Raw genomic sequence first — 12,406 nt, forward strand, 5'->3', positions numbered from 1 at the left:
TATCATATCATATTTGTTATATTATTATTGTATTGATTATATTATGTTATGTTAATTAATGATATAATTTTATGTGATATATAATATAAATCTATATTGCATATTATGTTATTTTATTATATTACATGTAATATTTATATTATGTGTATTATACATAATATATCAATTTAGATGAATACAAGTTTCATATAGATGGAATAAACAGGGAGCAACAGCTAATAGATCATTGGGCCTGGAGTCAGGAAGATTCATCTTCCCAAGTTCAAGTCCGGCCTCAGCCACTCACGGGCTGCATGACCCTGGACAAGTGGCTTCACCCCGTTTGCCCCAATTTCGTGCTCTGTACCAGGAGGCGGGGAAGGAAGCCGCAAACCACGGCATTATGGCTACAAGTGGGGTCTTGCAGGGTCGGACACAACCGAGAGACTTTCAAAGGGCTCAGTAACAACTGAGAAGCCCCGGCAGTGGGGGGCTGGCTGGGCCCCCGGTGCGGGGCGGACCCCCCACGGCCCCGCTGGCGCTCGCGGCCGCCGCGAGGGGAGGCTCCGGGGCGGAGGGCCGCGAGGCCGAGGGCCTTGGGAGCGGCCCGAGCCTGCAGTCCCGCCACCGCGCCCGGGCCCGCGAGAGCGGAGAGGGCGCAGGCGCGAGGACGCCACGGGGCGCGCCCCTCTGCGCAGCCGCAGCCCGGCTCCGGCCTAGAGACGACGAACCTCGCCGGGTCCCTGGACGCCCAGCCCCGTGCGCAGGCGCGTGCTGACGGTCGTCTTGGCAACCGGATTCCGGCTGTGCCACAGCCATGCCTCGTGGCCTGGGCGGCGGCGGCGGCGGCCGGGGCTCCGAGAGGCGCCTCTGTGTGAGCGACCGTCTGAAGAGGCACCAGGACCAGGCCTTGGGCTGCCATATGTACCTGCTGCGGGAGACGGGCCCCACCGGCTTCCTGCTGAGCGAGGACGAGCCCAGCGGACACGGCTATCGAGTAACCTCCGCCCCGGGGCGGGGCGGGCCTGAACCCCGCAATCCCGGCCCCTCAAAGAAACGCAAGCTCCTTCTGCGGGTGTGGGGCCCTCCGACAGAATCCAGAGGGGAAGGCCGGCGCCGCTCCCGGAGCTTGGGTCTTTGGGGCGCCACAAGGGGGGGGTGATCAGGCGCCGTGATAGCTTGGCTCCACTCCCCGGGGGAAATTCATGGGATACATTGCGAATTAATTGGCTATCTTGCACACAGCGTTTTAAGGTTTGCGGAGCGTTTTTATGAATATTTAATGTGGGGGCAGCTAGGTGGCGCAGTGGGCGGAGCGCCGGCCGGCCGGCAGAGTTCAAGGCCGGCCTCACACACTTGATAATCACCTAGCTGTGTGGCCTTGGGCAAGCCACTTGACCCCGTTGCCTTGCAAAAAAAGAAAAGACAAAAAACTTGATTTCCTCCTCACAATAATGCTGGCAGGCAAGGTGCCAATATTCCCATACTGGCAGGGCTAGTGGTGCGCCCAGTATCGGAGGCCAGATTCCGACGCCCTAAGGTTCTGGCCCCGGGGAGCCACCTTGCCCTTGATGAAGGAGTGTCTTCAAGTTCAGATCTCCGCTCCAGGTCCAAGGCAGACGCAGAGAACTTAAGTAGACTGCCCGGGGTCACAGCCTCAGTACCAATGCCAGGCAGGATCTGAAAGCAGGGCTTTCTGATTTCCAGGGCCTGAATTCTGTCCGTCTTAATGCCATATTTCTTCCACCTTGATCACTAACAGTCTCTGTACTTCTTACACTTTCTATTTAGTTGGGGACTTACAACTTCCCCATTTAAAAAAAAACAACTTTTTAAAAAAATTTATAAAGTTTAATTTTATTAGAATCACAATAATTGTGTGGAGAAAAATAGCATTTTTTCATTGTATTAAATACAAGTCTTTAATTCTCTTCAAGTGTTCTTGGGGTTTTTTTTCCTTTTCTTTTTAGGTTTTTGCAAGGCAATGGGGTTAAGTGGCTTGACCAAGGCCACACAGCTGGGTAATTATTAAGTCTGAGGCCAGATTTGAACTCAGGTGGAGGGCCAGTGCTCTATCCGCTGCATCACCTAGCCACCCCTCAAATATTCTTTAAAATGGTGAGAGGGCATGGCCTTGAAATCCCAAAAGATCTGGGTCAGTTCCTGCTTCTGAAGCCTACTAACTGACTAAACAAATATTAAATACTGAGAGTTAGCCAAAGCGCGTGGCTGGAGAGAATTTCCAGAGTCCACTACCATTCATGAAATCACAGATCTGTACAAAACACATGTATTCTTAGCTGATTTTGAAAGTGTCCACTTTAAAATTTATAAAATTTATAAAAGCATACATTTTAATATAAATCCAGTTCATTAAATGAATAAAGCATTTCTCACAGGTGTACTTTGTGGCTATAAAACAGTTTTTTGAGGAGATTGTATAAGCAAGAGTAGACATTTTTGACACTTTTGGGGACAGGAAATTACTAGGTGAAGAATTTGCTTCTAACTGCAAATAATCCCTAGTTCTACTATTTGTAGTAAAAAAAGTTGCCTAGAAAAACTGAGAAGTTAAGTGACTTGCCTAGGGTCACACAGCCATTATGTGTCAGGACAGACTGAAACCCAAGTCTTCCTGGCTTCAAAGGTTACTAAGAGCTGACAGACATGAAAACTGCTGCCACATGTTGCCTACAGCACTCACAGGGGATCAAATCATATTAAAATATAATTCCAGCTGGTTTTTTATGTGTTGATGTATTTTTTTTAAACTGTTCTATGTGTGATTTTCTAAGTCAATAGGCACTTCACAGGAATCATTTTGTATGGCTTGATAGCTCTTTTAGAGTTTGACACCATTACACTACGACATAGGGCCTCTTGAGTTCCAACCAAATACTAATAGCTGTTCTCCAAAGAGATTAGGTTAGCTATAAGTAGAATTTTTTGACTGTGGTAGAAAGAACATTGGATTTGGAGTTGGAATGTCTAGGGTCATTCCTTGTTCTGTTACTTATTACTACCTTGCAAGAGCAACTGCAGATCATTTCTCTGGTCCTCCAAGTCTTTCAGTAAAGTGACAGGTGTTATACTAGCCAATCTCCACATTCTAAAGCCATGTTTTCCTAAGTAGTGGACATGAACTTGAATTTTAAAAGAAAACTTTTTAAAAAATGATATTTTGGGGAGGCTAGGTAGCACAGTGGATAGAGCACCGGCCCTGGAGTCAGGATTACCTGACTTCAAATCCAGCCTCAGACACTTAATAATGACCTAGCTGTGTGGCCTTGGGCAAGTCACTTAACCCCATTTGCCTTGCAAAAACCAAAAAAAAAATATTTCTTCCTGACCCAAAGATAAAGGCAATTTGCCTGAAAAAAGAATGTGCTAAATTAGGGTGTTGCCCATCTTTTCTGAAGAACTATTTTTGATTTGCCCAATGTTATTACTTTGGTACATTATTAGAGTGCAGATTGCTGATACAGAAAGGGGACACAATAGCAGCTGCTTTTTAGTTGTCCCACATAAAATGGACCAGAAAATTATAATTGACCTCTTGGAAATGCTTGCAACAGATGCCTTTACCAGGTTTCCCTTCTTTTTTCCCCATTTTTCTCTAATAATATTGATGATTAATTACAGTTATGATTTTAAAATGTAAGTATTTTTCTTTAAAAGGTTTTCCTTGGAGATCCTCACACCTGTAGCTGTTCCACATTTCTGAAAGGAAATGATCTTTGTAAACATATCTGTTGGTAAGTGATTTAATGTGCCAGGTCCACCACAAACAAGTTTCTTGAAGCCATGTCTAAAATTTACCTCATTAGCATTTTGAATATTGCTAGAGTATACAAACCATTGATATTATGAGAACAGATAAAATTACCTCAATACATTTTTCTCTTTTAATCCTTCTGTATTGAGTAATGCTTAGAAAGTGAAGGGAATCTACTACAAACTGAAATGTGATGTGGTTATATTCGAAATTTTTTAATGTAGTAAAATTTACTGTTCATAGTCACAAAAATTGACTTTCCTGATTTTTATGAAATGCTGATAAAGAAATTGCAATGGGAATTTAAACCCCACTGACTTTTATCCACTAAATTATTAAGAATGAATTCAAAGAATCACAGAATGTAGAGATTCTCTAGTTCAGCCACTTTTCATTTTATAGTTGAGTAAATGATTCTTGGTACTAAATTATTTTGTCCTCAAAGACCTGTGTCTTTCTGAGTATAAACAAAGAAATTAAAAGAATCCTCCCATTCTGATAATCTTCCTTGAGTCAAGAATGAAATGATTGTTCCTTTCTTCACACACACACACACACACACACACACACACACACACACACACACACACTAGCTGGCCTATTAGTGTGACAGGATATAGAATTATAACTTTTTTAAAATTAGACCTCTTTATGCAAGAATTCCATATGTAGATATACATACATATATATATACACTCATATATATACACTCACATATATCCAATAAATTAATTTTTTTAATCTCCTTACCTGGTTTTTAACTAAACTCAATTTATCTCACTCTGCTACTAGTCAAAAAATAAACTATATGTGTGTGTGTGTGTGTGTGTGTGTATGTATATCCTGTGATCCAGTGCCCTAAGGTTTTGAATTTTTATTGGCAAAGTTTGAGCCTGAGGGCTGACTTTCCTCCCTACAACTGGGATTGGGAGCAGTGGTGATGGTGGTAACTTTTGACCCTTCTCTTGAAAATTGGAATTCAGGAACTTTTATCACTCAGCCCCATATTTCTCTTCTAGTTGCTGCCTTCTCAGCCTGAGGATCTATGCCACTGCCTCTCCCTCCTTGGAACCAGGGACTTAGAGGCTAAGAACACTTTTTTTTTTGTACCTCATGAAATAGAACATGTACAAAATGAAATTCAGCATGTACCACCTAAATAAGCCATTATTAGCTAATGGAGTGTGGTTATACACAGAGTTCTACTCCTATCCCCATTCTATTATCCAGGTTTTATCTTCTCTTTGTTTTCTGGTCTGTGCCCAGCTTTTTGGAAATTTCTCTAAGGAAAAACTATACTGTTGACTTTCTTAATGATAGGTCTAACACAAAATGATGACTTCACTCTCTTAAGACAATCCGTTCATTCATACTCCTAAGACTTGACATGTGTTATGTTCAGTGAAATGGGTCAATCATTATTTAGTCACACTGATTTGATAGCTATGTATACAGACACACACACACATGCACACACACACACACACACATCTAGAAAGGATAGTCTGGTGGCATAGTGGATAGAGTGCCAGACCTGGAGGACTCCTCTTCCTGAGTTCAAACCTGACTTAAGATACTACCTGGGCAAAAATGAGCTGGAGAAGGAAATGGCAAACCATTCCCATATCTTTGCCCTTGAAAACTAAATGAGGTCAAGAGGAATTGAACATGACTGAAAATGACTGACCAGCAACAAATACATATATATGTATGTGTGTGTGTGTGTGTGTGTGTGTATGTCAAAGTTATATTGTATAATATTATATATTGTAAAATAAGTTTGTTAATTGACTTCAAAATATTTAATGAAGTAAATATTTTTAGAATTCCTTTTATTTAAAAATCACATAACTGAAAAAAGATTGACAGACATGTATGTATGTGTTTTTAATGCTTTAATTCCCTTGAATGTTAAAGCTAGTGTTGTTTTTTTCTTTGTTGCTCTAACTACTCAATAATCTTCTATGTGCCAGGAATTATACTTGTCCTATCACAATATATTTGCTGTTTTACAATTTATTCAATCCCTGTCTCCAATTATTTTTATTTTATTTACTTATGCAAAGCTAGGAAAACTAGACATTGCAGCTTGAGTTTTAAAATTTCATTTCACTTCCCCACTTTGAAATCATCTTCATGAAACAATCTTAAATAGAGGGGATTAATAGTCCTAAATAAGTGATGTATCTTTTTTAAAAAAGTCATTTTTCATAATCACTGGTAAAATTGGAAAGATTTTCTACTCAATATTAATGTGAAATAATTTTATCATTTAAGGAGGACTTTGTTTGAATATTTAACTTTTCTTTATATCCTTATAATTTTAACTATATTCCACAAAATTTGTATAGAATCCTCCAGGCAAATCTAGTAACTATAAATTTGCATCTCTTTATATTGGCTTATGCAAATGATCTCTTTCTCCTATTGCTTAAATAAATTGTGACTCAAGCAGTTAAACAATTAATTGGTTTTAAAGTTATACTTTTCCCACTCATCTATAATATAAACTTATTAATACTTTTCCTATCCTAAAGTTAGTATGACATTATATAACTAGTGACTTTTAAGCTCTAAAATATATAGTTTATGTTTAACTTTCTTCCTTTCCATTTGTCTAATTGTGGATTAGGATATTATTGAAAAAATTCAAGCTTCCAAGAAATCATGAATGTAAGTATCCATGGTTTTACCTGAGGTTTAGAAATTTTTAGTAAATTCATTTTTTAAAATTTGAAGTGAAAATATGTTTCCAACTCTGCAATTTTATTAATACAGTTTCCTTACATTCTCTGCTTGTAGAACACAGTCAGTTATCTAAGATAGAAATTATTACTCGAGATGATTGGAATTCTTTCATGAACTTTAAAAAGTGCTTTACTTGTTATTTAATACTTCAAGGTACCTTTCAAACATAAAGTATCTTTTGTTTGATCAATGATTGGACAGGCAAAACTTAATCAATATTTGCTAAGTTGTGCTTCATTATTTGGATCTAAAACTTTTTGTTGGAAGATAGCTGCAGAATGAAATTTTGCTTTGTATCTATTTAAAATCAAGAAATGGGCAACTAGTAAAAAATGTTATTCAAAAATGTTTACTGACTGAAATTATTGGCGTAATGCAAAAGATGACATTTTAAAAAATGAAATACTTTGTCACCTTGCTCAGATTTATTAAATTCACATCAGTACCTCATGCAAAGAAATGACTCCTCCCTGCCTTAATAAACTGTTAATAAAAAAGTGGTCTTTAGCAGGAGCTAATAGCATAGTATAATTTATTTTCTCTCAGAGTTATTCCGCAGCTCCCTTAATATAGACATTCTGCCAACATTCTGATCTGTCTTCTCTTTTTTTACACTCCAAAAACCTGATTCATAAGTTTGTTGAAGGAAGTTGCATTGTAGTTACAAAATCAGACTATAAATGTATATTCATGCTATCACCATTTTCACTGAAAAACTCAATACATTCTGACTTCGACTCTCATTTCCATGCACATAGTGGCTGTCATTTTTTTGTTCCTGACCTCCAGATTCCCATTGCCAACTATCTACTCAACATCTTATTTATATGTCTTTCTAACTTATTGAAAGGATAGATTATGTGAAGTGTTGTAAAGTAAGATTTAACTTCTCTAAAATAGATCACATTCTTTCCTTCCAAAACCATTCCTCAGCCTAATTTCCCTACTTCACTTTGCACATTTCTCTGTCATCAGTGAATTTAATCTGGAAATTAATTTTTATTTTTTTATCACCTGCCCTGTATTTAATCATATGTCAACACTTGTTGATTGTATTTGCACAATATCTGTCCTATTCTTCCCTTTTATATTATCCCTATTGTTATTACTACTTTACTGCAATATCACCATGGATTATCCCTTCTGCTAATACCCTTTTACTGTAATATTGCCATTAGCCTGCTAAGCATTTGCCAAGCCCTCAATTTTTCCTTCTTCCAATTTGTATGCATTACTACCACATGAATTTCCATTATGCACATCTTTGATAACATTAATTTCTATGCTCTAAAAACCTTCAATAAGCATTCAAAGGTTTCCATTCTAGCTTCAGCCTTATCTAACCTCAAGCCAAACTGAAAATGTGAATATTTCCTATACTTTCCCCCTTTCCATACTTTTTTGCCTACAGAGTCTGAAAAGCAGTTTCCTCATCTCTTCCAGATGATACCTACCAACCTTTACATGACCAACCTAGATGCCCCTTCATCCACAATGTCTCCTTGAGTCTCCTTAGCTGAAAGTGTTCTCTCTCCATCGTGTATCACCTCTCTTTTGTACTTGATGCATCCTTTGTATTCTGATTTTTTTCATGTACACATCACCCTACCAGAAATAATCATAAGGTTAGGACATAGAATGCCTTCTGCTTGCTTAATGAATAATTAATTGAATAAAGTAAATCATATGAGCTGTCAATTTTTATTAATATGTATTTGTTGGTATTATTAGACTAATAATAGTTTCTAAAAATCAAATGTTTCTCAAGACAATTTCTAACTTGTAATTTTCTAATAATAAAGGAAAAAAACAAGTGGTAGTGAATTCATGTAAAAATTAGTAAGCTATCACAGTATATTTCTTCTCCACTCCTCAGCTTAAACTCCTCAAAAAAAACTTTTGTACCAGTGCCTCTACTTCATCTTTTACTCTCTTCTGAATCCTCTGCAATATAGCTTCCATCCTCATCTTGCAACCCATTTGTTATCTCCAAGCATCTCTTAATTACGAAATCAAATGACCTTATCTCAATCCTCATCTTTCTTGACTTCTCTGTAGTATTTGACATATGTCACCTTATTCTCCTTGATGGGTTTTTATGATTCATATGGTTCTACCATGAGAAGGTCTGACAATTCATTCTCAGTTGCATTTGATGAATCTTGACCATTATCACAGTCACTTTTGTATTGTCCAGGGCTCTGTTTTGGACTTCTACTTTTTTTAATCTCTGTTACTACCTTATTTGATGATTTCTTTCAGCTCCCATAGATTCAGTTATCTCCATGCATTCCTATCCAGCCATAGTCCCACATCACCAGCAGCCTGGAGATGTCCTATGTACATCTCACTCATCATATTCAAATTCAAATAATTATCTTTCTCCCCAAACTCTTCCCTTTTTTGAATTTTCCTATTATTTTTCATGATACCACTTTCCTTTCAACCAGATTCTCAACCTCAACCTTCAACTACTCTCTCATTAACCTGATAGATCCAGTTTAGTTATAAAATTTTGTAATTTCTTTATCATTATCATCTTTCATCTATATCTGTTTCTCTTTGCTTTACACAGTCACCTACCTAAATCAATTATCACATCACCTCTCACCCAGAATTATGATGGGTTTCTCCCACTTCATTCTATCCTCAATTTAGCTGCCAAAGTATTTTATCTAAAGCATAGATTTGACCACATCATACCCTTGATCAGGAAACTGATGGCTTCCTTTTACCTCCAGATTCAAATATGAAATTTTTTGTGTGTCATTTAAAGCTTCTCCTAACCTAGGCTCTCCTGTTTTTGCAATTCTTTTCTAGGAACACATTACTCCCATTCATGTACTATCTTCAGTTCAGCCATACTATCTTACACTAATTGTTCCCTATTCCTAGAAAGCTCTTCCCATCCTAGCTTAGCTTCCCTGGCTTCCATCAAAACTCAAATTCTACTTTCTGTTGGTCTTTCTAGTCATACCATTCCCCTTCATCCATGTCTCCCCTAAGAGTGCCTTCCTCTCTTAGACTGCCTTCTATCTACTCTGTATGTCTTGCATGTACTTGGTTAATTACATGTTCTCTCCCCATTAGAATGTGAACTTATTGAAGTCAGGGACTATTTTTGCCTTTTTATCCCCAATGATTAACATAGTGCCTAGCACATAGTAAGTGCTGGATATTTGCTTATTCAATGATTAAGTAATTGTTTTCTGACTTTTTTTATGAATATAATCTTACTTTTCTCTTACTAGAAAAGCAAGATTACAATTGCAAAGCAATAAAATATAAATATTTGCTGTTATTGAAAAGAGTATAATTTCTGCTGAAATGACCATTCCTCTTTTCAGTGATGCATTTTCTCTCAATTAACATCATGTTTTATTACATATTGTTTGTACATATTTTATTAGTCATTTTGGAGAAATACAAATAGAGGGCTTAGTTTATTTACAAGGTGCTTATAATGAATGCAAGTAAAAGAAAAAATACATAGGTATTTAGGTATACATAGGTAAATAGGTTCAATAATATGTTGTAAACTATGTCCCTGCACCTTAAGAAGAAATATGTTTAGATGTAGGAAAGCTAAGTAGGGAAAGTTTACTAAGAGGAGGAGAATTTAAGTCAAGACCTATGCTCAAATCCCAGCTCTGAAACTTACTATTCATGTGATGTTGGGCAAGTAACTTAATTTTTCTTGGACTTAGTTTCTATATCATAAGAAGAGAGGATTGGACTAGTCAGCTTCAGAAGGCTCTTCTAACTCTGAATATATTATGATCAATATGATCTATAACTTTAAAGTGAGATATATTTGTTTCTTACAGTGTGTTCAAAATTTTCCCTCTATTATCTATAGTATGCTTTATCTTCCTATCCATTCATCAATTCTTTTGTGAATATATATGCTTCTGCATATCTGCTATTCATGAAGTCTTTTTTCTCAAAATTCTTTATTTTTATTTCCTTTTAATGAGGCCCCAAGAGCCTTTTTAATAGCCATAATTTACAGACTCCTTTCCCATCATCTTTGCTAGATGAAACCCAAAGACTTTCTCAGTGACTCATTCACAGATGAGCAGATTTTTTTGTGACAAAATGTCTGTATTCCCAAATTCTACCCCATCCCAAAAAAATTGAGTATAATTTGAAGATTGATCTTACTATGCATCAAAAAATTTCTGAATGAAAATAAATGTGAGATGTAATAATTTTAAATATTTATGGGAAAATAATTGAGAGTATCCCCAGAAAGATGGCTGCCCTTTATCTGATAACATGTATTACAAATCCCTAGCAGTCAATCAATAAACAAGCACTTATTAAGAACCTACTGAATTTCAGCCATTTTGCTAAGAAGGTAGAGATACATAGACAAAAACAGAAGTCTCAGATGTCAAGAAACTTTGATTCTATTAGATTTGGAAATACTGTGCAGTGAATACGATTCTAATGATTTAAATGGCAAGTATAGTCAAAATGATGATAAATTAAGAAGGTGGGCAGCTAGATGGTGAAGTAGATAGAGCACCTGCCCTGGAGTCCAGAGGACCTGAGTTTCACTCAGACACTTAATAATTACCTAGCTATGTGACCTTGGGCAAGTGAGTTAACCACATTACCTTTCAACAAAAATAAATAAATAAATGAACAAACAAACAAACAAACTTAAGCCATTCAGGAAGAAAGAGATAGAGCAAATTTTAAGATGAGCTGATCAAAAATGCAGATACTGGGAACCCATCCTTCTAGATTAGAAAAATCTGTATCAAAAAGTAAAAAAGAAACTGAGGTGGCCATTCTCAATGAGCCCAACTCTTTTCTATTTGTTTTTTATATCACACTTTCCTGTCTTCTCTACTCATTTGTACACAGTGTCACTCACAATCTATAATTTTACATCTCTTCTATTTATGGATTTCTTCCCCACTGCCTAAAAATATGCTTTCTCCCTGAGCCTTAAAAAAACAAACACCTGCTCCATTTCTATCAGTCTTCCATTCCTTACTTTATCTTTCCTTTCCTTTTCAGCAAAATTCAAAGGAAAAAATATATTTGTTGCCTTTACTTCATCTTTTTTTCACTCATGGGGGGGGGAAGTTTATTAATTTGTTTTTACACTGAAGTAACCTCCCTATAATTCTTTCCCTATATCTCTTTTACAATCCTATCCATAAATAACTTGCACAAAACCTTTCTCACTCTCTTCCAAACTCCTGCAACATGGATTATTCCAAGCTAATCATTCTTCTTTAACTTGTCTCTTTAAAATACCAAGTGATCTCTTAATTGTCAAATGACCTCTTCTCAGTTCCTCAACTTTTTTGACCCTTCTGCAACTTTTAACACTATTGATCACCTTTTTCTGAATACTCTCCCCTCTGGGTTTTCATGGATCTGTTTTCTCTTGGTTCTCATCCTACTTGTCTAATAGCTCTCTCAGTCTCTTGTGCTGAATCTTTATCCATGTCACATCATTACTGTTTGGGATACTACAGTGGTCTTTTCATTGTATTTCCTGAGTTGTTTCCATAGTCTAATCCAGCTTTCAAAGTGAAATATAGTTGTGACTGTGTTAGCCTCTTAGTCAGTGAACTCTGCCATCTTTCCCTGTTCATTCTCCCAATCTCTAACTTATCCCAGCATCCAAAGCTTCTCTGAGGTAACCTTCCACATATGCTGAATTTATCTTACATATGCCTTTTTATATAACTGTCTCCCTGATTGGAATGTTGGCTGGTGGTTGATAGGAACTGTTTCTAGCACATAATAAGCAGGTCTGTTGAGCACCTAGGAAGCATCTAACAAATGCATATTGATTACTTGTGTAAAAAACTAATGTATTTCTTCTTTCTCCTAACCTTTTTCTATCTTATTATTTATGGAACATGCTTGGTTTTCCCT

General features: G+C 37.1%; 1 protein-coding gene across 1 annotated transcript in view; it reads left to right on the forward strand.

Moving 5' to 3' along the window:
* The first annotated feature begins 757 nt into the window (after nt 1–757).
* ZSWIM2 (zinc finger SWIM-type containing 2) overlaps nt 758–12,406 on the forward strand; it is a 30,837-nt gene continuing 19,188 nt past the window's right edge. Inside the window, exons 1-3 of the mRNA XM_074215542.1 lie at nt 758–976; nt 3,658–3,734; nt 6,387–6,427. Of these exons, the coding sequence (XP_074071643.1) occupies nt 797–976; nt 3,658–3,734; nt 6,387–6,427 (298 nt within the window). The 5' untranslated portion in view covers nt 758–796. The remainder of the gene's footprint in view (nt 977–3,657; nt 3,735–6,386; nt 6,428–12,406) is intronic.

This window comes from Macrotis lagotis, chromosome 1 (genome assembly GCF_037893015.1).
Source record: "Macrotis lagotis isolate mMagLag1 chromosome 1, bilby.v1.9.chrom.fasta, whole genome shotgun sequence".
NCBI lineage: Eukaryota > Metazoa > Chordata > Mammalia > Peramelemorphia > Peramelidae > Macrotis > Macrotis lagotis.